This window comes from Anolis sagrei, chromosome 6 (assembly GCF_037176765.1).
Source record: "Anolis sagrei isolate rAnoSag1 chromosome 6, rAnoSag1.mat, whole genome shotgun sequence".
NCBI classification, from domain to species: domain Eukaryota; kingdom Metazoa; phylum Chordata; class Lepidosauria; order Squamata; family Dactyloidae; genus Anolis; species Anolis sagrei.
This window is the reverse complement of record NC_090026.1, coordinates 10330876-10357890: the sequence shown is the minus strand read 5'-3', so window position 1 is coordinate 10357890 and position 27015 is coordinate 10330876. Positions and strand designations below refer to the sequence as shown.

At 41.0% G+C, this 27015-nt stretch overlaps 2 protein-coding genes across 2 annotated transcripts; both read left to right on the top strand.

Annotated features, from left to right (window-relative positions):
- The first annotated feature begins 1048 nt into the window (after positions 1–1048).
- LOC137097312 (vomeronasal type-2 receptor 26-like) lies at positions 1049–12308 on the top strand. Its single transcript, XM_067469564.1, has 4 exons — positions 1049–1852; positions 3292–3519; positions 6957–7083; positions 11407–12308. Exons 1-4 carry the CDS (start codon positions 1049–1051, stop codon positions 12306–12308), a joined length of 2061 nt encoding a protein of 686 aa, XP_067325665.1.
- A 7668-nt stretch (positions 12309–19976) lies between these two features.
- On the top strand, positions 19977–26778 carry LOC132777654 (vomeronasal type-2 receptor 26-like). The gene is made up of 4 exons (XM_060780056.2): positions 19977–20792; positions 20988–21215; positions 24450–24576; positions 25877–26778. Exons 1-4 carry the CDS (start codon positions 19977–19979, stop codon positions 26776–26778), a joined length of 2073 nt encoding a protein of 690 aa, XP_060636039.2.
- Positions 26779–27015: the final 237 nt, after the last annotated feature.

The following is a 27015-nucleotide window of genomic DNA, read 5'->3' as shown; positions in this document are numbered from 1 at the left end:
ATTACAACTGCGATAAACAGAGGAACCTGATAGCTGTCATTGGAGGACTTGGTGCTGCCACCTCTTCTCATATGGCAAACCTTTTAGGCTTCTACAAGATTCCACAGGTAGGATCTGATCACGAATGGTTTTGACCGCTTAATTTTAAATAGTGCTTGGTTTAATTTTCATTTTGTGTTCCTAGTTTTTAGATGTTGCATTGTATATTGTATTGTTTTTGGAGCCTCCGGTAGCGCAATGAGTTAAACTCTTGTGTCGGCAGAACTGAAAACCAACAGGTCAGAGGTTTGAATCCGGAGACAGCGTGGATGAGCTCCCTCTGTGGGGACAGGAGAGAAGCCTCCCACCTGAAGTAAAATATTAAAACATCTGGACAGTAAAACATCTGGGCATCCCCTGGGCAACATTCTTGCAGGCGGCCAATTCTCTCACACCAGAAGCGACTTCTGTTTTTCAAGTCACTCCTAACAAAAAAAGAGCGCTCTGTTAATAGAGGAAAAAAGTGCCATAACAACAATAGTAATAATGACTTATCTTCTCAATGGGTTGTTGTAGGTTTTTCAGGCTGTATGGTCATGTTCTGGAAGCATTCTCTCCTGACATTTTGGCTGCAGGGGTTGTGGCATCTGTTGGAAACTAGGATGCAGGTGAAACTGACATCACAACCTCTGAGGATGCCTGCCACAGATGCAGGTGAAACGTCAGGAAAGAATTCTTCAAGAACATGGCCATACAGCCCAAATAACCTACAACAACCCAGTGATTCCGGCCATGAAAGCTTTCAACAATATCTTTTCATTGTTGTTCAGTAGGTGAACATTTTGCAATGAGGACAGAAATGGTTGACACACAGAATGTATATTCCTAGACTTTATTACTGACCACATATAACTTTACCTGGTCAAATGGTTGTTGAATCGATAAATCAATGAATATAGACATTTTTATTAACATCCTTGTTCTATATATTTGCATTCTATTTTAGATGATCTATGGCTCATTTGACCTTCAGGAGCTTAATACTATGCAGTACTCATCATTTTACTCCATGGTCCCAAAGGAATCTTATCAGAACGTTGGGATTATTCGCCTGTTTCAATATTTTGGATGGAATTGGGTTGGGATCTTTGCCACTGATAATAACAGCGGGGAGCATTTCTTGCAGAGTCTGGAACCACTGCTTTCAGAGAACGGGATCTGTTCAGCCTTTATAATAAGGCTACCCTATATAGCACGTTTGGATGACACGTTTGTAGATGTATATGAAATTTATTCATATTTAATGAGTGATATAAACACGTTTATCTTGTACGCAGAATCTTTGTCCATTGTAGCTTTAAGAGCCATCTTAATTGTGGGAGGTTTTGAAAATGAAAAAATCCATTTCAAGAAGGTGTGGATCTTGACAGCTCAACAAGAATTCGCTTTAACCAGCCTTTCAAGAGGTTTCGATCTTCAGGCTTTCCATGGTGCCATTGCTTTTGCCATTCACTCAAAGGATATTCCAAATTTCAGAGAATTTCTAAAGACAACAAGCCCTCACTGGAACAAAAGAGACAAATTTATTCAGGTCTTCTGGGGACGAGCATTTGACTGTTTCTTTCCAGAGTCTTGGGAGCAAACAGAAATGGGGCAATGTACTGGAAATGAGAACCTTGAAGATATATTTAAGCCTTTGTTTGAAATGACCATGACAGGACACAGCTACAGTGTCTACAATGCTGTCCACAGTGTGGCTCAGGCTTTGCATGATATGTATTCTTCTCAATTCAACTACAAATTAGGGAAATATGCCTCCCATACCAACAAGAAGGAAGATGCAGTCAAACTGCAAAATCTGCAGGCATGGCAGGTAATGTCTTCAGACCTTACCAAAAGGCTAATGCATTGTTGTTGTTGTTGTTGTTGTTGTTGTTGTTGTTGTTGTTTGAAACACAGCAAGATTAGTACACAGCAAAAAAGGTAACTCTGCTGGCTGTTGTATTGGATCACACATCAGACACTTTCCAAGTGTCTAAAACTGTGTGATGTATCGGCGAATAATCCGTGCACATCCCAGTAAGATGGCCTTTTGCAGCTGACAGATGGTTATTTTTCTCAGTGCTGATTGTGTTTAAGTGCAGGCAAAGGTCTTTAGGCACTGCACCCAGTGTGCCGATCACTACTGGGACCAGGGCCGTAGCCAGAAAAAAATTTCGGGAGGGGTTGAAATTTGGGGGGGGGGGTGTTTGAAAATTTCGCAAGGGGGGTTTGAAAATTTCGCCGGGGGGCAGTTGAAACCTGCCTCCTAGCTCACGCTAAAGTAAAGAGCACAGCAGGGGCAGAGCAGTCTTCAATCGCCTGCAACTCCGCCCCTGTCAACCACCTCCACCAAGTCTGGCCTCCTTAATGAGAGCATTCAACCCGCCCGCCCCCCCCCCCCAACTTGGTTGCTTCGCTACATCAGCTATTGCTGCAAGTAATGACAGTGTGAATAAATTGTCAATATTTGCTTGAGATAGTGCTTGCAGTTCTGGAGGGACTCTTAATTTTTTGCATCTCATAGACTTAGCATGGTGATTTGGTTAACCAGTTAAAATTCATGAGTAAACCAGGTTTTTTTAAAAAAATTGAAACATTTCGGAGGGGGTTGAACCCCTAAAACCACCCCCTCGCTCCAGGCCTGAGTGGGACCACCTTGACTGGCTTGTGCCAGAGTTTATGCAGTTCAATCTTTAAATCCTCATATCGTGTCAGCTTTTCTTTAATCCTGCTGTCACCTGAGATTGCAACATTGACAATCCATATTTTGTTTGTTTTTTAACACAATCGTGAAGTCAGGAGTATTGTGCTCCAAAACTCTCTCAGTCTGAATTCAGAAGTCCCAGAGTAGTTTGACGTGTTCATTTTCTGTAACTTTTTCAGGCTTGTGATCCCACCAGTTCTTTGTCACAGCCCGATGGTATTTGTGAGCTCCTTTTTCCTGGTGATGTATCTCCTCTGGTCAGCAAGCCTCTGTTATAGTTGAATCTGGATATTAAGTTTTCATATCTGGTACATCCGTTTTTGGTATCCACGCTTTTGGAGTTCCAATCTATAATAGCAGTTCCTGACAGTTTGGATCTGTGGCATTGAAAATTTCTTCCGCTTTCATAGGTTTTTTTTTTTGCTTCCGGTTGCCATTGTTGTTGTTGTTGTTGTTATCTTTGTTTATATCCTGCCTTTTTCCCCACGGAGCAGATCTTTGTTGCTTGTAGAGCAAAAATGTAATCATCAAATGCTCACTTTCTTTTCCACTGCTTTTTTTATTAGCTCCATCCTTTTCTTCAAAGCATTTCATTTAACAACTCTGCAGGAGAACAAGTATCCTTTGAGCATAGAATGGAAACAGGAGGTAAATTTGATATTATTAATTTGGAGACACTGCCAAACAATTCCTTCCAGAGAAGAAGAGTTGGAAAGGTGGATCCGAGCGCTCCTCAAGATGAACAATTCACCCTTCATGAAAATATGTTGGTGTGGCATCCAGGATTTAAACAGGTAGGGAATGTGGAGGACACAGACTTTTCTTAGTGGTCCATTCAAGTACAGGACATTTTCTCATTTCAGCACAATGATGGTCATTGATCCAATGGTAAAATAGAAGCAATGTTATATAGCAGTGTTTCACAACCCAGGGGTTGGGACCCCTGGGGAGTCATGAGGGGGTGTCAGAGGGGCCACCAAAGACCATCAGAAAACACAATATTTTCTGTTGGTCATGGGGATTCTGTGTGGGAAGTTCGGCCAATGCTATCGTTGGTGTGGTTCAGAATGCTCTTTGATTGTATGTGAACTATAAATCCCAGCAACGACAACTCCCAAATATCAAGGTCTATTTTCCCCAAACTTCACCAGTGTTCACATTTCATCATCATCATCACTTTATTTCTTAATTAGTCGCTCTCCACCAAGGTGCTCCAAGCGACTTACAATTTAAAATAGCATTACAATATACACAATATAAAAACATTCAATATAAAAACATTCAGTATAAAAACATTCAACATAAAAGCATTCAACATAAAAACATTCAGCAGTGACTATGGCAAAATTTGCTTCGATTACTTAAATGCACAGCCAAACAGCCAAGTCTTGAGCGCCTTTACAAAAGGTCGCAACTCCGACATTGCTCTAATGTATGGAGGCAATGAGTTCCACAGAATTGGAGCATAGATTGAAAAAGCTCTACACCTTGTAGCTTCCAAATGTGCCTCCCTAGGACCTGGTATGTATAGGAGATTTTCCTGGGTGGATCGAGGTGACCACTGATGGGGAAAAGGAATGAGGCGGTCCCTAAGATATAAAGGTCCTTGGCCATTTTGAGCTCTAAATGTCAGGATCAGTATCTTGTAAGAGATCCGATGTTCTATTCGTAGCCAATGCAGTTGTTGCAGAATCGGTGTCATATGGGATCTTAGAGATGATCCCCCTAGCAGCCTGGCCACCACATTTTGGACCATCCGAATCTTCTGGGTCATTGACTTCGGAAGGCCAGCATATAAGGCGTTGCAATAGTCCAAACTAGTGGTGACTGTTGCATGGATTACCATTGCCAATGCTTCTACCGAAAGGTAGGATGCCAATTTCCTTGCCTGGCGAAGATGGAAAAAGGCCTGCTTGCTTATGGCAGTGATCTGGGCCTCCATCGTCAGCGATGAGTCCAACACAACCCCAAGGCTTTTAACAGTGGCAGACGGAACCAGAGCTTCCCCATCGAAATCAGGCAGAGACTGGGTTAATTCTGGCAGCTGGCCGGGCCAGAGTATCTCAGTTTTTGCAGGATTGACTTTTAGCCTGCTTGCTCATAGCCAACTCATCACTGCTTCCAAACACAGCTTAAAGTTCTTAGGAATCGCGGTTGTCCCAGGTTCGAGATGCAAGAGTAGCTGGGTATCATCTGCACACTGGTAGCACTCTAGGCCAAAGCTCCGCACCAGTCCAGCAAGTGGTCGGACGTAGATGTTGAATAACAGGGGCGAGAGGATAGCACCCCGGGGAACTCCACAGCAAAGGCAGGAGCTCTCAGAGCTTTGGCCTGACCACTCCACCCTCTGTCTCCGGTCCAGGAGGAATGAATTGAACCATTTGAGGGCTAAACCTCGTACACCAGACAGAGCCAATCGATGAATCAGTAAGTCATGGTCCACGGTGTCGAATGCAGCTGTGAGGTCCAAGATTACCAATAGCACTGATCCGCCTCGATCTAACTGATGATGAATTTCATCAGTAATAGTGACCAAGACAGTCTCTGTCCCATGACCTGAACAAAAGCCTGATTGAAAGGGGTCCAAACCCGCAGTCTCATCTAAAAATTGCTGTAGCTGCCCCACCACTGTCTGTTCAATCACCTTGCCCAAGAACGAAAGGTTCGAAACTGAGCAATAGTTACTAGGTATGGCAGCATCAAGGCTTGGGGCAAGGATCGAGGGAGCAGGTGGTTGGTCTTGCTGCAGCTAGAGTCTTTTCCAGGTCTTCCATTTCTAATGACACAAAATGTTCGAGAAATTGGCCACTAAATGGCCAGGAGGCTTCTAGTTCCCTCAATGTGTCCTCTGTGGGAGGTAGCCCTTTGCGGAGCAGTTTGATCTTATTTATGAAGAGGCTCTGGAAAGTCTCTGCTGTAATATCTTGACTAGCCACATCTTTGGCCGGATGGGTTGGATTTGTGATGTTATGAACAATTTTAAATATTTGAGCAGGTCGAGATCTGGCGGAAGCTATCAATGAGGAATTGTATTCTTTTTTGGCCTCTATGGTGGTTGCTTCATAGATTTTTCGATATATTTCAAAAGCTGACTTCGATGTTTCATCGGGTTTCTTGCGCCAATTATGTTCTAATCTCTTCCGCTCAAGTTTCATCTGACGTAATGTATCTGTGAACCATGGAGATCTATTCCGGCGAGGACGAAGAGCCCGTTTAGGGGCAACTATGTATAAAGGAGTTGATAGGTTTTTGTTCCAGTTTTCCACTTGTTCATGTTCACATAGAGAATCAGCAGTGTAATCCAGTTCTTCAAGAACACTCAAAAGTCTAGTAACATTTGGGCATGTTAAGAATCCGTGCCAAATTTGGTACAGATCAATCATTGTTTGAGTCCACAGTGCTATCTGGATGTAGGTGAACTGCAACTCCAAAACTCAAAGTCAATGCCCACCAAACCCTTCCCATATTTTCTGTTGGTCATGTTTGCCAAGTTTGGTTCATTTCCATCATTGGTAGAATTTGGAATGCTCTTTGATTGCAGGTTAACTATAAATCCAAACAACTATAACTCCCAAATGACAAAATCACACCCCCCCCCCCCCCACAACCCCACCAGTATTCAAATTTGGGTGTATCAGGTATTTGTGCCAAATTGTGTCCAGTGACTGAAAATACATCCTTCATATCAGATGTTTACATTACAATTCATAACAGTAGCAAAATTGCAGTTATGAAGTAGCAATGAAAATAATTTTATAATTGGAGGTCACCACAACATGAGGAACTGTATTAACTGGTCCCGGCATTAGGAAGGTAAAGAACCACTGTTATATAGTCTATGGAAATATTACTCACAGCTTCATAATATTTAACTGAAACATTCCCTTTTAAAATGTTTGCTTGTATGTGCCTTGAAGATGCTTGTAGCCCTATGGTAATCTCACGAATTCTATAGAATTTTCTTAGGCAAGAAATAGAGATGATTTTGCTAATTCCTTTTCCTGAACTATAGGATTGGTTGGCAATCTCCCATCCAACTATTGAGCATGATTAGCATGTTTTTCTTACCTTTTTGACCATGGTGTAGAATTTAGATTTTAAACATTCACTAGCTGCCAGCAATCATGACTGATTCCATGTTCCATTAGTGAGGCTCTATATATGCATAGAAATGCGAGAAAGAGGTATCTTTATCATTCTCCCACTGCAATTTCCTTTTAATTTGGACCAGGTACCTCCCCTTTCTCTGTGTAATGAGCATTGTCGGCCGGGCTGTCGGAAGAAAAAGAAGGAAGGCAAACCCTTCTGCTGCTATGATTGCATTCCATGTCCAGAGGGGGACATTTCTAATTCAACAGGTAGGGTATGGCGGACACCATTTTGTCATCTTAAAATATAAAATAGAATATTAATTCCAATGTAAATATAAACAAAGCTTCCCATAATATTTTAAAATTTGGGCTAGACAATGCTATTGTAGTTGGATTTGTAATTGTTTTCTTGACCGAACTCAAAGTGTGCTTATAATAAACTTTATTTATATCCCGCCACCATCTCCCCAAAGGGGACTCGGGGTGGCTAACATGAGGCCAAGGCCAAAATTACAGTACAGCTAAATCAAATACAAGAAGCAAAAATATCATCAAAATGAATACATTTATTCGGAGCCCCCAGTGGCGCAGTAGGTTAAAGCACTGTGCCGGCAGGACTGAAGACCGACAGGTCGCAGGTTCGAATCCAGGGAGAGGCGAATGAGCTCCCTCTATTAGCTCTAGCTCCTCATGCGGGGACATGAGAGAAGCCTCCCACCAGGATGATAAAACATCAAAAATCATCCAGGCGTCCCCTGGGCAACGTCCTTGCAGACGGCCAATTCTCTCACAACAGGAGCGGTTGCTCCTGACACCACAAAAAAAACAACAAACATTTATTTGTCGTGCCAGGCCGACCAGTCAATTATATTACATTTCTATCAGAACAAAGCAAACAAACAGACGAAATACAAAAATTTGTGAGTTTGGTAGTTGATTAAATGTCCTTTGAGCAGTAGCTGGCCACTTGAAGTGCTTCTGGTGTTGCTGCAAGAAGGTACATGAAATAACTTGAAATAAATACATGAAATAACAAAATAAAACAAACAGTTTCAAAATTAGATCATAGAGAAATAGAATATAGTGGGCGGGCCAAATGTACTAGGAATAAAATGGATAAAATTGATAAAACTCTGGATGAGATATGCAGAGTGTGCAATGGCTTAGCAATGGCTCCTTTTCATCCTGGGTAGAAGTGACCTGTGGGGTGCTTCAGGGTTCTGTTCTAGGCCCCGTGCTTTGCCTTTCTTTCTTTTTGTATCAATTTATTTTAGTTATGGAACATAACAGAACAGCAAATCATAACAGATATAGTCAGGTAGCAACAATAATATGCCTAGATATACCCTACTCTGTACATGCCCAGGGTTTTAAAATTTTAATCTATTACATCTGGCCCTGACATAGTGTTTAAAAATATTTTTGTGTTATTGCTTATATGTTTAGCTATATTATTTATATTATTTTATTTGCTTGCTCTGTTGATGTACTGTTCTATTTTTATTTGACGGACTTCGCCTCATATAACCCGCCCCGAGTCCCTTCGGGGAGATGGTGATGGGGTATAAATAAAATTATTATTATGTATACATGCCTATCTACCTTAGTCAATCAACCAGTTAATTGTGACATTGAGCATTGAGTATTATCAGTTACTTAAAACATATAGACTTGCTATTTCCACATGTTATCCACTATTTTCAGTCTAAGCTTTCTACTCAAGCGTTTTGCATAACATTCAGACACCAACACACGACATATTACACATGACAGACCATACACTCACCCAAAACCCCTAAACCACACACAAAATAAAATGTCTTCCCCACATCCGCGTACCCTTCACCATGACTTCCAACACTGAAGCACTATGAAGCCTTTAAGCCCATGTATCTATCCTTGTTCATAGTAAACCTAAATTCCTAATGGAGCTCCTCTATATTACTGACTCTCTATTCAGATAGGTCATAGCCTACTTCCATTTTTTCTAAAAAGTCCTCATTACTTTTGTTCCTCCTATTATTGGTTAATTTAGCCATTAGCCATTAGCATATATTCCCACATTATTTCCCTCCAGTCCTTTTTGGTTAAACCTTTTTTTCCCTTTCCAGTCTTTGGCTATGGTCAATCTTATATTTCTTGGTCCTTTTAATTATTGTTTGCTCTATGTAAACCTAGCAGACACAATCCTGGGCTTTTTAAAATCTTATTATGTAGCATTTCATATGTCTCCTTAATTACCTTATCCCAAAATGCCTGAATGATCATACAGGTCCACCACATATGGAGGAATGTCCCTTTCTGTTTCCTGCAACTCCAGGAAATACCTTTTCAACATCTTTATTAATGACTTGGATGAAGCTTTAGAGGACATGCTTTGAAAGTTTGGAGATGATACCAAATTGGGAGATCATCCCCAAAACAGATCAGAATTCAAAATGACCGTAACAGATTAGAGAGCTGGGTCAAAACTTACAAACTGAATTTCAACGGAGAAACGGAAATACATAGATATAGGATGGGTAACACTTAGCTTGATAACAGCATATAGAAAAGGCATCTAACCACTTTGTAGACCACAGGATCACTGTGAGCCAATAGTAATGTGGCAGCGAAGAAAGGCAAACTTAATCTTGAATGTAGGAATAGGAGTAAAGCATCAAGAGAAAGGGAAATAATAATAATACTCTATTATGCTTTGATCACATTTCATCTGGAATATTCAAGAATACTGACAATCTGAAACATGTCCAGAGAGGGATGACCAAAATGATAAAGGCCTGGAAACCAAGCTCTGTGGAGAGTGGATTATGGAGCACAATATGTTTAGCCTTGAAAATAAAAAGGTTAAACAGTTACGTATAGATGTATTTAAAAATGGAGATGGTGTTAGCAATCATCATTATAGTCACAATAAGTATTTACATGGTTCATTAAAGAGGGTTACAGAGTCATAGAGTTAGAAAGAGCCCCATGGGTCATCAATTCCTACCTATTGTTCAATGCAGGATCTCCAGATAGCAATATGCTGCCCCATCTCTTTTTAAAGAAGCCCAGAGAAAGGAATGCCACCACCATTAAAGTCAATTACTTCTATTTTCAAGCTGCTCTGGCTATCTAGAAGTTCATTCTAATGTTCAGTTGAAATTTGCAGATCTGTAACTCCAAATCATTACACCTAGTACGATCCTTTGGGGCAGCAGAAAATAAACCTGCTACCATCTTCTCTATGAGAGCCCTTAAGATATTTAAAGAAGGCAATCAAGTCACCTCTCAGTCTTCTCTTCACCAGGCTGAACATACCCAGATCCTTCATCCTTTGCTCACATGCTTTGTCATTCAGCAGTCTTCTCATCCTGATTGCCTGGCATCGAATTGTGCCTTTTGTAAGCCTCCCTGAGTCCCCCTTCGGAGGTTGAGAAGAGCGGGGTAGAAATGCTCGAAATAAATAAATAAGAAAGTTGGTGGGATCGCAAAGTAGTCTGCCAAACAAATGTCATTGAAGGCCACCTATCTAGATAACTTCCTTTTTCAAGACAAATTTTAGAGCAACTGCTAGTGAGATAACTCTAGGGCTTTCATAAATAAAAAGAGTCAACTGGGCCCATTCTGTAAAGGTATGATCATGGAAGAGAAACAACCTCGGTCACTCAGGTGAAAGAACTACACCAGGTAACTGGACAATGAGAACTACATCCCTGTTAGTTCTGCTGACACTCTCAGCGACATTCAATACATTTGATAATTGTATCTTCCAGTGTTGCATAATTGGCATGGAAATCTCAGGTATTGTATTGTTGAAGAATTCGTGGCTGGAATCACTGGGTTGTTGTAGGTTTTTCAGGCTATATGGCCATGTTCTAGAAGCATTCTCTCCTGAGGATGCTTGCCATAGATACAAGTGAAACATCAGGAGAGAATGCTTCTAGAACATGGCCATATAGCCCGAAAAACCTATAACAACCCAATCTCACACATTGTTTTTCATTGGCTTTAGATATTTTTGGCTGAAGGTTCCCAGAAATAGAGATGCTTTGCATGAATGAAGTACATGTTGAGTATTAGTACTAAATCAGTTTTTCTCAATTTTCCTAATGCCGTGATCCCTTAATACAATTCCTCATGTTGTGGTGACCCCCAACCATAAAATTATTTTCGTTGCTACTTCATAACTGTAATTTTCTACTGTTATGAATTATAATGTAAATATCTGATCTGCAGGATGTATTTTCATTCACTGGACCAAATTTGGCACAAATACCCGATAACACCCAAATTTGAATACTTGCGGGGTTGGGGGGGGATTGATTTTGTCATTTGGGAGTTGTAGATGCTGGGATTTAAAGTTAACCTACAATCAAAGAGCATTCTGAACCCGACCAACGATAGCACTGGGCCAAACTTCCCACACAGAACCCTCATGACCAACAGAAAATTTTGTGTTTTGTAATGGTCTTAGCCAACCCCTCTGATGCCCCTCATGATGCCCGACCCCCAGGTTGAAAAATGCTGTACTAAATGATATTATTGGAATGATCTGTACCTAATATATGAATAGCCCCTGAAATACAATCTTTTCTGATTTTTCAGATATGGATGACTGTTTCAGATGTCCAGAAGATCACTATCCAAGCAATGACAGAGACACATGTATCCCCAAAAATATTAGTTTCTTGTCTTATAAAGATCCCTTAGGGATCGGATTATCTGCAGTCGCGGTTTCTTTTGTCCTCATCACAGCATTAGTACTACAAATATTTATTAAGCACAAAGATACGCCAATAGTCAAAGCCAACAACCGGAATCTCACCTACATTCTTCTCATCTCCCTCCTGCTGTGCTTCCTCTCTCCTTTTTTGTTTCTTGGCCAACCAGAAGAAGTACTCTGCCTTCTCAGGCAAACAACTTTTGCCATCCTCTTTTCAGTGGCTGTGTCATGTGTGTTGGCGAAAACCATGATTGTTTCTTTGGCATTCCTAGCCACAAAGCCTGGATCTTGGATGAACAAGGGGGCAGGAAGAAGATTGCCTTATTCCATTGCCGTTACTTGTTGCCTTATTCAAGCAAGCATTTGTATAGCATGGCTGGCAACCTCCCCTCCATTCCCTGATTTGGACATGCACTCTGTAAAAGAGGAAATCATCCTGCAGTGCAACGAGGGGTCTGTCACCATGTTTTACTGTGTCTTGAGCTACATGGGCTTCTTGGCTCTTGCCAGCTTCACCGTAGCATTCCTGGTTCGTAAGTTACCTGATAGTTTCAATGAAGCTAAGTTTATTACATTCAGCATGCTGGCCTTTTGGAGTGTTTGGATTGCCTTTGTCCCCACTTACCTAAGTGCAACTGGGAAAGCCATGGTGGCTGTGGAGATCTTCAGTATCTTAACCTCTGGTGCTAGTTTACTCGGCTGTATCTTCTTCCCTAAATGCTATATCATTCTGGTGAGACCTGAGCTGAACACCAGGAAGCAACTCATAAGGAGAAAGGTTTAGGGAATGCCCATGATATTTCTTTTAATCTGGTTGGACTTTGAGGAATGCCTGAAACATGTAAGAGTTTGGAATAGGTGCCGGTGGCATTTCAGATGCCTTCTGACTTTTATGTTTCTATGATATAATCACTTTCACAACTTTTGAATATTAGGTATGCTGGATAAATCAATGGGAGTTGCCATCCAAGAATAATTGAAAGGCTGTAGTCCATCCATCCGTCCCCCAAGTTCCAGTGATATTAGAATTCTCTTCTCTTGTTTGCAGAACTTTTAAGCTACAATATTATTCTATGAGGAAATATCTTGCTTTAAAATAAAAACAGGCACGATCAAAATGCATAGCAACAACTGAAGCAGTTTAACAACATGACAAACATAAAGACAATGCCAACAAAATAAATGAAATATTACGAAGTTGAATAAAATATGCAATTAATATCACGAGCAGAAGGGAAAATGCATTGCCTTACTCATTGAATGAAAATATTGCAGAAAGGTCAGAAACCTGTTAGTGATGTATGTGGGTATAAGTGAGGCTTATTCTGGTGTATGACTCTTTTTGGAAGGAGTTCAGTGCACTACTCCACTGACCTTTGCACAACATCTTTAAGTCACCTCTTGCAACAGCTGTAAAGCTCTAAAACTGGTGACTGCACTGACCACTTTCCAATGGGAAGGAGAGGGACTGGGAAGTTAGTTCATCCAGAAAGAAAATAAAATGCACTTTGACTGTGAGTGCGTTCCCATTTTCTTTACTGTCCAGGCCAAGATGGACTGTTCAGCAGTGGAACTCTCTGCCTCAGAGTAGGGTGGAGGCTCCTTCTTTGGAAGCTTTTAAACAGAGGTTGGATGGCCATCTGTCAGGGGTGATTTGAATGCAATATTCCTGTTTCTTGGCAGGGGGTTGGACTGGATGGCCCATGAGGTCTCCTCCAATTCTTTGATTCTTTGATTCTATGATTCTATGACCAGTTCATTAACATCTGCATTTCCTGCTTGCTCTCTGGCCCTCTCCCCTCCTGGTTAATACCACCAACAGCAGTAGGCTTGATATCTATATAAGGGGAAGTTTAGGATGAATAGTCCTTTGTATCCCAACCAGAAAAGATATATATGAAACACAAACATTATGCCCAGAACCTCAAAATTGGTCCCCATAACTTTTTCAGAGTGTCCCAACAGTTCTTTTCAACTTACATTATTTATTTATTTTGCATTTTGTACCCTTCCTTCTCAACCCCATTCCCCCTCAGAGCAGCTTCACAACAACATTAGACTATTCTATTAGGATACTACCCCCTCCAAAAGTCACTAGTCACTAGTCAATTTTCCCAACTTAGACCTGCCCACTTTCCTTTAGAGACTACTATGGGTATCCCTGAGAGAGGGGGATCCCAGAGCCGGGGTGCCACTATTGAGGTCGTGCTGGAAAGGAGGAGATGCAACCAAAAAGGCATCTCAGGGAGAAACGCAACAGAGTTTTTGCGACCCTGTGGCAAGATAGATTGGATAGCCAAAATGACAGGTCCCTGGGACTCCAAGTTTTGCTGTTAAATGCTGGGTCCACAAATGGTAAAACACTGACCATTCAGGATTTAACCCTGGATGACCATGTTGATCTAGCTGGCATCACCAAAACCTGGTTGGATTAAATGGGGTGGGGGGGGGGGAGTTAACCTCACCCAGCTTTGTCCACCAGGTTTTGGAGTGCACCAGCAAGCTAGGCCTGGGGTCCCACTTTGTTGTTGTTCATTCATTCATTCAGTCATTTCCAACTCTTCGTGACTTCATGGACCAGTCCACGCCAGAGCTCCCAGTCGGTCGTAACCACCCCCAGCTCCTTCAAGGTCATTCCAGTCACTTCCAGGATACCATCCATCCATCTTGCCCTTGGTCGGCCCCTCTTCCTTTTCCGTTCCATTTTCCCCAGCATCATTGTGTTTTCTAAGCTTTCCTTGCTTCTCATGATGTGGACAAAGTACTTCATTTTGGCCTCTACTATTCTTCCCTCCAATGAACAGTCAGGCTTTATTTCTTGAAGTATGGACTGGTTGTATCTTCTCGCTGTCCAAGGCACTCTCAGAACTTTCCTGCAGCACCACAGTTCAAAAGCATCTCTTCCTCCTTCACTCAGCCTTCCCTATGGTCCACCTCTCACATCCATAGGTGACTATGGGGAATACCATTGCTTTAATTATGCGGACCTTCATTGTCAGTGTGATGTCTCTACTCTTCACTACCATCTCAAATACAATTGGTGGGGACAAGAGGGGGGGCCTTCTCGGTGGTGGGCCTGGCTCTGGAGTACCCTCCCTAAAGATATTAGGTCATCCCCCACTTTCCAAGCCTTCCAAGCTAGTTTAAAAACGTGGCTCTTTAGACAGGCCTTTGAACTTGTGTAGTTTTATGGACAGATTGAGAGCCGAGCTACTATTTTACCCCGGCACTTTGGTTTGCTGCTGGTAGATAGCCAGTTTTATTCACAGATTCTACTGTGTCTTATTAATTTTACATTTTATCAGATGGGGTTTATTTATGTTTGTTGTTTTTAGATTTATATTGTTTTATATGCCTCTGTATTGTTGTCTTGAGTGTGGCACTTCGTAGTGCTTCTGTGGGCTGCCCCGAGTCCCTTCGGGGAGATGGTGACAGGGTACAAATAAAAAAAATATATTATTATTATTATTATTATTATTAGTAGTAGTAGTATTAGTATTATCTGCAGAGATAGGATTTTCCACTCTACTTGGTTGATGCCAGCCTTATGCACCTTCTTCAGGTAGCGAATTCTTCTTAATATATCAAGAGGAGACAAGTTTCTGGTACTACAATTACATGTATGAAAAGAATAATATACATAAAATTATCTGAAGAAGGTGTTTTCATCATCAACACCGGAACAAGCAACTACACCCGGGATAGCTTGTTGTAATCTGGTCACCATGTAGAACTCTTCTCTGACCCAACCTTGGATGCTACAAATAGTCCTTTGAAACATCTACAAGTGACTCTTTAAATCATCAGACAGATTGGACTATTATGTTTATCTACATGAATATGGACATTTATCCATGACAAAGAGAAGTTGTTCCTCTATGTTGTATATATAAGTAATAAACCATGTCATATGACATCATATTTGAAGTTTCAACAACAATTAAATAATATTTGGTGTAACTTCGCACCAGATGCCATTATATTTGGTCTCTTTGAAAGCCATCAAGGTCCTCTCCCCTTCAGTGTCATTGACTGCACAGGTCTAGGGTTGTATTCATAGGGTTGCTCAGCTCCTCCTAGCCTAATTTAGGTAGTTAAAGGTAAAGGTTTTCACCTAACATTGAGTCCAGTCATGTTCCATTCTGGGGTTGGTGCTCATCTCCATTTCTAAGCCGAAGAGCCAGCATTGTTCATAAACACCTCTAAGGTCAGGTGGCCAGCATGACTACATGGAGCACTGTTACCTTCCCGCACTCACATTTGGATGTTTTTGAACTGCTAGGGTGGCAGAAGCTGGGGCTAACAGCAGGCGCTCACCCCGCTCCCCGCAGCTCAATGGTTTAACCCACTGTGCCACCGGAGGTCACTCAACTCTCCAATTTTGGAGGCCATGTTCCATTCCACTGATAAAAGTGGCATTGAGTAGTGGCTTTTCCTTCTCAATATAGAGCTATGTTGTGCCATCCTAACTTTCTTGTTCTTGTTTTGACACACAAGGGAGAATCATGGCCACATCTGGAGGGAGAGGAAAAAAAAGAGATCCATGTGTTTTGCTTTCAATAAAATTACTCATGACATCTGCTATGAAGAACTGATTCTTTCCCTATGGAATATTTTAAAACACTATCATTACTTCACCTAACTCGGGTAGCAAAAGGATTTCCAGAAGACAATAGAAAGCAGTCAATAAGCAATCCTGCAAGTGGTTATAAATAAGGCCCTGATCCAGTAAGAATGGGGAATAGGGACAAGAGGGAGGCAAGACTCTGTCCGTTGCAATTCTAATATTTTCTGTCTGACAGACCAAAGTGAAATTGCAATATTGCAAATTCAGCTAGCCTTCAAGGTGGGCAATTGTCTCTCTTTGGGTGTCATGTATTATTAATGCATTTTTATCAAGAGGGGCAGAGGCAGACACAGTGCAAGGTTTTTTGGCTTAGGCAGTTACCATGGATGCAGACTGAAGAGGCTGCACTTAGAGCGAGGAGCTTTTTTGCCAGGATGCTGTGGTTACTGTCGATCTCCTTTCTGTTGCTTCTCACGATTTGCCAAGGAAGTGTTCTGAAATGCCCTGCAAGTGACACCTTCCCTCTTCCACAAGATTGGTACCAGCCAGGTGATCTCCTTATTGGTGAAATGTCTTCTCAGCTTCTTTATGTGTTCTATGAACTCTTTTTCAAAGAAAATCCTTCACAAAATCGGTTTGAAACTCCAGAGTAAGAACGCATTATTTGTTCTCTTTCTCTCAATTCTCTCTTCAGCTGCTCAGTTGTGAATGTTGAGGTTGCTCTAACAAAGGCATCACCTCCTCCTTTATGTTTAGAGTCATACATATGCCGCTAATGCTACCTGTTCTTGAATCAATATAAACTTTGCTCTATCAATAGAGTTGCTTTGGGTTGTTGTAGGTTTTTTGGGCTATATGGCCATGTTCTAGAAGCATTCTATGGCAGGCATCCTCAGAGGTTATGATGTCTCACAACCTCAGAGGATGCCTGCCATGGATGCAGGCAAAATGTCAGGAGAGAATGCCTCTAGAACATGGCCATACAGCCCGAAAAACCTACAACAACTCAGTGATTCTGGCCATGAAAGTCTTCGACAATACAGAGTTGCTTCGATCTGAATAATATAAAATGGAGATGGGAAAAGAGGTTGTATTTTATTTATGTGTCATATCTACTGGAAGCCCAATATGGACAAACCAGGCAACCATTGGAAGAATTACTATACCTTGAAACAATTCTTTCCAATGTATTGTCGAAGGCTTTCATGGCCAGAATCACTGGGTTGTTGTGAGTTTTCCGGGCTGTATGGCCATGTTCTGGAAGCATTCTCTCCCAATGTTTTACCTGCGTCCATGGCAGGAATCCTCAGAGGTTGTGAGGTCTGTTGGAACTAGGAAAATTGGGTTTTTATATCTGTGGAATGTCCAGGACGAGAAAAAGAACTCTTGTCTGTTTGAGGTAGGTGAATGTTGCAACTGGCCATCTTGATTGGCATTTGATTACATAATTCCCAACTACTTCAAGCAGACAAGAGTTCTTTCTCCCAGCCTGGACATTCCACAGTTATATAAACTCTACTTGCCTAGTTTCCAACAGACCTCACAACCTCTGAGGATGCCTGCCATAGATGTGAGCGAAACATCAGGAGGGAATGCTTCTGGAACATGGCCACACAGCCTGGAAAACTCAGAACAAACCAATTCTTTCCAAATTTCTAAATTTGTTATATCTAAAGGCTTCAAATACAAAAATAGCCCTAGAACAAAGAGAAATTTCAAAAAACAAACAGAAGAGCCATAAATGCATAGATTGTAATGTATTTTGCAAAATAATTTGTTTATTTGTCGTGTCAGGGCAACCAGTCAATTGTATTACATTTCTAACAGAACAAAACAAACAAAGAGACAAAATACAAATTTTGCGAGTTTGGTGGTTGATTAAATGTCCTTTGACCAGTATCTGGCCACTTGGAGTGCTTCTGGTGTTGCTGCAAGAAGGTCCTCCATTGTGCATGTGGCAGGGCTCGGGGTGCATTGCAGCAGGTGGTCAGTGGTTTGCTCCTCTCCGCACTCGCATGTCATGGATTCCACTTTGTGGCCCCATTTCTTGAGGTTGGTTCTGCATCTCGTGGTGCCAGAGCTCAGTCTGTTCAGCACCTTACAAGTCACACAGTCTTCTGTGTGCATCATAATAGCTATCACATAATAATAATAAAGAACACACAGAGACATTATGTGCTAGGACTGCTACTCATCTTCAGGTCCAAACAGCTTGAACATATTGCATTATGAAAGGCAGGATTTCCAAGAAGGTGTCTAAAATCAGTGTTGATTCCACGGATATACAGTTTTAGTGAATCATGTTTAGCAGTGTGTTATTGTTTCTGGATAACTATCAGGGAACAGCACTATCAAGGTGGAAAATATTACTGCATTTTGTGCTAGTTATAATGTACAGTGGTGTGATGTGCAGATAATCTCTTCTACGTAAGTCAAGATGGATCCAACTCTGTCAATTTAAATAGAGCTATTGGGCACTGGATCACTCAAACTGAAAATGTTTAAAATCAAGGATTAGTGGGAGATATAACCAACAATTGAAAGCAATGCAAGGTTTTGTCACTGCTTTACCAGTGCAGCAAGGAAGAAGGAGAACTGAGCACTTTTCATTTTAGTTTTCCACTTATTTTCACATATTCCTTTAACCTTATTCCCCTCCCACAGCAAAAATCCCAAAGCCAAAAAAACAGAATAGCATTCAAATAAACTTCATGACTGCCTTGAAGCCCAAGAAAGTATGCATTTCCAAGAGCCACAATCTTTGTGTCAGAATACTAAAACTTTTGTTGTTCTACTACAACCATAAATTAAATGGAAGAAAAGATTGAATGGCTCAGAAGCACAAGCAATCATATCTTTATTCATTTTGTAAGTCAAACATGAATAGTCTTATGATTGGATGATTTTCTAACTTGTGGAATTTTCTTTTTGCCTTCCAGCATGTCAACAAAATTTTACCAGCACGCCCTTGCCTTGGCCTTTGCTGTTCATGAGATCAATCAAGATCCACAGATCTTGCCTAATGTTACTCTGGGGTTTCATATCTGTGATAGCTATTATGATGCAACAATGACCTATCGGAGCACTCTGGATCTGCTCTTCAAATCCCATCAATTCTCTCCCAATTATAAGTGTGATAAACAGAGGAACCTGGTAGCTATCATTGGAGGGCTTGGTGCTGCCACCTCTTCTCATCTGGCAAAAATCTTAGGTTTCTACAAGATTCCACAGGTAGGTTCTGATCATGAAATATCTGTTCATTTTTATTCAGTAGGTGAACATTTGTACAAAGAGAAGGGCAGGAATGGCTAGCACCCAGAATATTCCAAGACTTTATTACTAACCACACTTATAACTTTTCCTTCCCAAATAGTTATTGAAATAGATCAGTGGTTCCCAACCTGTGGTCCCTGGATCACTAGTGGTCCACGTGAACTAAAACATGGTCCGCAGCCTCACTGTGACTACACCGTTGCAACGAGAGTAACTGGTCTTGCAAAACCCTCTTATAGTGCTGAGGCTTATTAAATATGGTTTTTTGTGGGCGAGCAGATGATGACTACTAAATGACATATGTTCTGTATCAGAAACTAGAGCTGATGTGGTCTATCCAATGCAATTTTCTGAATCAGCACCCCAAATAACCAAACTAAATCTATAGTTGACCAAAAACCAATTCATAACCCTTTTGGTACTCGTGTTGGAGAGTGGTTCCTGTTCAAGTAGTCCCTGGTCAAGAAAAGGTTGGGAACCACTGAAGGAGATGAACATAAAAGCACTTTTATTAACATTCATTTTCTATATATGTGCATTTTATTTTAGCTGATATATGGCTCATTTGACCTTCAGGAGCTTAATACCGCTCAGTATTCTTCATTTTATTCCATGGTCCCAAAAGAATCTCATCAGAACACTGGGATTATTCGCTTGCTTCGATATTTTGGATGGAATTGGGTTGGGATCTTTGTTGTTGAAAATAACAGTGGACAGCATTTCTTGCAGAGTCTGGAACCATTGTTTTCTGAGAACGGGATCTGCTCAGCCTTTATACAATGGCTACCCTATATGGCACGTTTGGATAAAATGGAAGAGCATGTAGATATATGCTACAAGATTTTTATGCACTTAAGCAATGATATAAATGTGTCTATTGTCTATGGAGAATCTTTGACGATCGCAGTTCTAAGATTCCTCTTAACACTGGGAGGTTTTGGAAATGAAAAGTTGTTTTTTAAGAAGGTGTTCATCATGACTGCTCAGCTAGATTTCATGTTAACCGGCCTCTTAAGGGGTTGGGATCTTCAGGTTTTCCATGGTACCATTGCTTTTGCAATCCACACAGAGAACATTCCAAATTTCAGAGAATTTATAAAGACAGTAAACCCTCACTGGAACAAAGCAGACAGGTTTATTCAGGTCTTCTGGGAACAAGCATTTGACTGCTACTTTCCAAAGCCTTGGGAGCAAACAGAAGACATAGGGCAGTGTACTGGGAATGAGAAGATTGAGGATATATTTATGCCTCATTTTGAAATGAGCATGACTGGACACAGCTACGGTATCTACAATGCTGTCCACAGTGTGGCTCGTGCTTTGCATGCTATGCGCTCTTCTCAATCCAACTACAAAAGAGGGAAATGCCCATCTCATACAAGCAAGAAATGCAATGAAGTCAAACCGAAAAATCTTCAGGCTTGGCAGGTAACGTCATCAGAACTTTTTTCTTCAACATAGTGCTAATATTTTGAATTTTGTGAAAAGCCAATGAAATAAAATTAGGGTTTTTAGTTGCTTGCATTCACCTTGGACCACAAAACTATAATCCTAATGTATGCCTCTTCTGAAATGAAGCATGGAATTGTAATTTCTTTTCTTCCCCTTCTCTCTTTTAATTAGCTCCATCCATTCCTTCAAAGTGTCTCATTTAACAACTCTGCAGGAGAAAGTGTATCCTTTGAGCAGAGAATGCAAGCAAGAGGTATATTTGATATTATCAATTTGGAGACACTGCCAAACAATTCCTTCCAGAGAAGGAAAGTTGGAAAGGTAGATCCGAGTGCTCCTCAAGATGAACAAGTCACCTTTGATGAAAATATGTTGGTGTGGCATCCAGGATTTAAACAGGTGAGGAATATAGAGGACTATTGTGGTGAGTCATTCAAAGTTCCTTTCTTGAGCATCATCATGTTAATTCAGCATTTCTCAATCTGGAGGTCGGGACCCTGGGGGGGGGGGGGGTCGCAAGGGGTGTTTCAGAGGTGTCACCAAAGACCATCAGAAAACACATATTTCTGATGGTCTTAGGAACCCCTTTGGTAGCAACTACAATTCTCAAAAGACAAATCAATCCCCCCAACCCCATCAGTACATTTCGATGTATCAGGTATTTGTGCAAAATGTAGTCCAAATCCATAGTCGTTTGGGTCCACAGTGCTCTCCAGAGGTAGAAGAACTACTCACCTAAATCACTGTCAATTTCTCCCAAATCCCTCCAGTATTTTCTGTTGGTCATGTGTGGGAAGTGTAGTCCAATTCTATTGTTGATGGAGTTTGAGGGGCTCATTGCTTATAGGTGAACTATAGATCCCAGCAATGACAACTCCCAAATGTCAAGGTCTATTTCCCCCAAACTCCACCAGTGTTAACATTTGGGCATATTGAGGATTCATGCCAAGTTTGGTCCAGATCCATCATTGTTTGAGTCCACAGTGCTCTCTGGATGTAGGTGAACCACAACTCCAAAACACAAGGTCAATTCCCACCAAACCCTTCCAGTGTTTTCTGTTGGTCGTGGAAGTTTTGTGTGCCAAGTTTGGCTTGATTCCATTGTTGGTGGAGTTCAGAATGCTCTTTGATTGTAACTTAACTATAAATCCCAGCAACTACAGCTCCCAATTGACAAAATCCCCCCACCAACCCCATCAGTACTCAAATTTGGGCGTATTGGGTATTTGTGCCAAAATTGATCCAGTGAATGAAAATACATCCTCCACATCAGACATTTACATTACAATTCATAACAGTAGCAAAATTACAATTATGAAGTAGCAACGAAAAAAATTATGGTTGCGGGTCACCACAACATGAGGAGCTGTATTAAGGGGTCAAAGCATTAGGAAGGTTGAGGAACACTGTGTTAACTGAACAGATTCTAAAATTCCAAAACAGAAGGAGGGTTACATCGCATATTGAAATATTTCACAGAATAGAGATCCCAAGGACTATTCTTTCCAACCGCATTCTGCCTTGTCGGAAAATACACAACCAATACATTCAGGGCAGATGGTCATCATGCCTTCTTTCTTTTTTTTAAACCTCCATAGAAGGAGAGTCCACTGCTCTCCAAAGCAGCATATTCCACTGTTGTATAGCTCTTACCGTCAGGAAGTCCTCCTTAATGTTTATGTGGAACCCATTTTTCTACTTATAACCTCTCAATACTGACAAAAATATATTTACCTCAAAGGTTTATTTATTTATTTATTTATATATATATTTATCGTGTCGGGGCAACCAGACAATTGTATTACATTTCTAACAGAACAAAACAAACAAACAGATAAAAAAACACAAACTTGGTAGTTGAACCTCAAAGGTACCTTGACAGGATATACAACCCCCTTCAGAAGTGAAAGTGCTTCTTTTGGGCTTTAATGAGATGTACTAAAGCTCACTTATTACTCTGGAGGCTTTCATGGCTGGAATCACTGGGTTGCTGTGTATTTTCTGGGCTGTATGGCCATGTTCCAGAAACATTCTCTCCTGACGTTTTGCCCACATCTATGGCAGGCATCTTCAGAGGTTGAGGGTCTGTTGGAAACTAAGTGAGTTTATATATCTGTGGAATGTCCAGGCTGGGAGAAAGAACGCTTGTCTGCTTGAGGCTCGTATAAATGTTGTAGTTTGCCACCTTGATTAGCATTTAATGTCCTTGCAGTTTCAAGCTCTGACTCACTGCTGCCTGGGGGAATCTTTTGTTGGGAGGTGTCAGATGGCCCTGATTGATTCTTGACTGGAATTCCCCTGCTTTTTGAGTGTTCTTCTTCATGTACTATCCTGATTTTAGATTTTTTTTAATACTGGTAGCCAGATTTTGTTCATTTTCATGGTTTCCTCCTTTCTGTTGAAACTGTCCACATGCTTGTGGATTTCAATGGCTTCTCTGTGTAGTCTGACATGGTGGTTGTTAGAGTGGTCCAGCAATTCTGTATTCTCAAACAATATGCTGTGTCCAGGTTGGTTCATCAGGTGCTCTGCTATGTCTGACTAATTCAAACTGAGAAGTCAGCCATAGCAGAGCACCTGATGAACCAACCTGCCTACTTTCCAACAGACCCACAAACTCTGAAGATGCCTGCCATAGATGTGGGTGAAACATCAGGAGAGAATGCTTCTGGAACGTGGCCATACAGCCCAGAAAATGCACAGCAACCCAGTACTGATTCAAATTTGGAGTTCAGACAGCAATGCAATTTCAGTGCAATATATTGCAGGTAGATGTGGCACTAACACAGTAACAAGGTGAAAGCAGGACCGAATAATCTGAATTGCAATTGGGTTGCGTTAGTGATGTAGACAAGCCCAAATTATCAAGATCAGCAGAAAAGAAGCTTGTTCAATCTTCAATATGATATACTTTCAAATATTTAAACATGTCTATTATGTTACCACTTGACTTTTGCTAAACATACCCAATTCCCTAAGTAACCCCTCATGTAGAATTATGGTTTTCCAATTGTAGCCCCCTAATGTTCAAGCAAAATAATTCCTTATTTTGTCATGTTTGTATATATTCATGCCTTCAAGTTGCCTGTTGACTTATGACCCTGCAAATTTCATAGGATTTTCTTAGGCAATGAATACTCCAAGGTGTTTCACCAATTCATTCTCTTGAAATATAGCCTACAGCATCTATGATTTGTTGGCCTTCCAACTAGGTACTACTCAGGGTTGGCATTCATGATGGGATCATTGTGTTGAATTCAGATTTTAAAAATGCATGAGTCACTGCTTGGTCATGACTGTTTCTATATTCATTAGTGAAGTTCTTTATGGGAAATTATTGTTTCCATTCAATGTTTGATGTTATAACAGGCTATGTTTTTTATTTAATTTTAGTTTGTTAAGTTATAATTTGTGTTTATATGTTGGGCTGTTTAAATTTTGTTAGTATGGATGTATTGTTGTATTCGGGCATTGAATGTTTGCCTTTTATGTTTGGAATCTGCCCTGAGTCTCTTCAGAGAGATAGAGAGGAATATAAATAAAGATTATTATTATTATTATTATGCTCAGAAGTGTTACAAAGATTTATTTTTGAAATTCTCCCACTGCAATTTCTCTCATATTTATGGACAGCTGCCTCCCTTTTCGTTGTGTAATGAACGTTGCCGTCCCGGTTGTCAGAAAAAAAGTAAGGAAGAGAAAAAATTCTGCTGCTATGATTGCATCCCGTGTCCAGATGGCGAGATTTCTAATTCAACAGGTAGGGTATATAGCAAGCATCATTAGAGGGTTAATTTAGATCATAATATTATTAAAAATTGGTATAGTTGGTTAATGAGTTCATGCAGTGTATTTTCATGGTGTTACAGATTGATAAAGTTAGAAGGGTCCATAAACCATTGACTTAAATGCAATACAACTAGTGATATTTACATTTTTAAATATTCACAATTAACACATACTAAATACATGTGTGGGAAAACCAAAGAATGATATCTGTGATTGTTTGATGAAAGTTGTCTCTAGTTTCAATGTTTCACTTTGTAATTCAGGACCCCCCGGTGTTGAATGGGTCAAACCTTTGTGCCAGCAAGACTGAAGACCGACAAGTCAGAGGTTCAAATCTGGGGATAACAGGTTGAACTCTCCCTGTCAGCTCCAGCTCCCCAAGCCTCCAACAAGGATGGTAAAACATCAAACATCTGGACATCCCCTGGGCAACATCCTTGCAGATGGCTAATACTCTCACACCAGAAGCGACTTGCAGTTTATTGTCGAAGGCTTTCATGGCCGGAACCACTGGGTTGTATAAGTTTTTCAGGCTGTATGACCTCACAACCTCTGAGGATGCCTGCCATAGATGCAGGCAAAACATCAGGAGAGAATGCTTCAGGAACATGGCCATACAGTCCAAAAAATGCACAGCAACCTGACTTGCAGTTTCTCAAGTTGCTCCTGACAAGGAAAAAAAACCTTTGTAAATTTTTTTTCTGTGTCAGGAGCGACTTGAAAAACTGCAAGTTGTTTCTGGTGTGTTTCTGGACATCTGCAAGGACGTTGCCCAGGGGATGCCTGGATGTTTTAGCATCCTGTAGGAGGCTTCTCTCATGTCCCCTCATGAGAAGCTGGAGCTGACAAACAGGAGCTCACCCTGCTCCCTGGATTTGAATTGCCAACCTTTGGGTCAGCAGTCCTGCCGGCACAAGGGTTTAACCAATGCACCATGCTCAACGGGCTTTTCTAGGTGGAAATTAATAATAATAATAATTGACCTTGAAGTGACTGGATTGACCTTGAAGGAGCTGGGGGTGGTGATGGCCGGCAGGGAGCTCTGGCGTGGGCTGGTCCATGAGGTCACGAAGAATCAGAAATGATTGAATGAATGAACAACAACAACAATGACAACGACAACTAACAACAACAACAACAACAACAACAATTTATGTATTTATATTCCGCCCTATCTCCCTGGAGGGACTCCTGTAAATTCAACTTGGCTTACTTGGTTCTACAGTAATATACAAATGGATACTGACATGAAATCTTTTTCTATTTTTCAGATATGGATGACTGTTTCAGATGTCCAGAAGACCACTATCCAAGCAACGACAGAAGCACGTGTATCTCAAAAAGCATAAGCTTCTTGTCTTATGGAGACCCCTTAGGGACCAGTTTAGCTGTGATTGCTTCTTCTTTTGCGCTCATCACAGCGATGGTGCTAGGAGTATTTATCAAGCATAAAGATACCCCATTAGTCAAAGCTAACAACCGAAATCTCACCTATATTCTTCTCATTTCCCTCATGCTCTGCTTTCTCTCTTCTCTCCTGTTTCTTGGTGAACCACGAGAAGTCACTTGCCTTTTACGACAATCCATTTTTGGTCTCACTTTCTCTGTGGCTATTTCTTGCATTCTGGCCAAAACTACCATTGTTTCCCTAGCATTCCTTGCCACAAGGCCTGGCTCAAGAATGATGAAGTGGGTAGGGAACAGGCTGGTCCACTTCATTATTTTTCCATGTTCCCTTCTTCAAACTTGCATTTGCCTTGTGTGGTTGGCATCCTCTCCACCCTTCCCAGATGTTGATATGAAATCAATACCTGAGGAAATCATTATTCAATGTAATGAAGGCTCTGTCATCATGTTCTACTTTGTCCTCGGCTACATTGGCCTCTTGGCCATGGCCAGCTTCATTTTGGCCTTTCAGGTCCGCAAATTACCAGATACTTTCAATGAAGCCAAGTTCATTACATTCAGCATGTTGGTTTTCTGCAGTGTGTGGATATGTTTTGTCCCCACTTACTTGAGCACTAAAGGGAAAGAGATGGTGGCTGTGGAGATCTTCTCCATCTTGTTCTCCAGCGCTGCCTTATTGGGGTTCATCTTTGCCCCTAAATGCTACATCATTGCATTGAGGCCTGATCTGAACAGTAGGGACCAACTTATAAGAAGAAAGAATTAAGGAATCTGCCTGTTGTCCTCTTATTTAAATACATTCACCTTCTAGGATGAAATTGATGACTTTAACATGAATTCTGGGTATTTCAGTAGGAATTAAGTTGAAGTATGTCTCTAAAGTATGTGTTAATTTTAACCACTCTTTCAGGGCAGATCCAGACAGGTCTTTATCCCAAGAGAATACGCATTTTAAAAACGCAGATTTTTCTGGGGACCTGTCCACACTCACCCCAAAAAGTGC

Coding starts and splice junctions, on each gene's coding strand:
- LOC137097312 (XM_067469564.1), top strand. CDS start 1,049: ATGGTCCCAAAGGAATCTTATCAGAACGTTGGGATTATTCGCCTGTTT. Junction 1,853..3,291: donor AAAATCTGCAGGCATGGCAG/GTAATGTCTTCA, acceptor TTTTTTTATTAG/CTCCATCCTTTTCTTCAAAG. Junction 7,084..11,406: donor GGACATTTCTAATTCAACAG/GTAGGGTATGGC, acceptor CTGATTTTTCAG/ATATGGATGACTGTTTCAGA.
- LOC132777654 (XM_060780056.2), top strand. CDS start 19,977: ATGGTCCCAAAAGAATCTCATCAGAACACTGGGATTATTCGCTTGCTT. Junction 20,793..20,987: donor AAAATCTTCAGGCTTGGCAG/GTAACGTCATCA, acceptor TCTTTTAATTAG/CTCCATCCATTCCTTCAAAG. Junction 21,216..24,449: donor GGCATCCAGGATTTAAACAG/GTGAGGAATATA, acceptor ATTTATGGACAG/CTGCCTCCCTTTTCGTTGTG.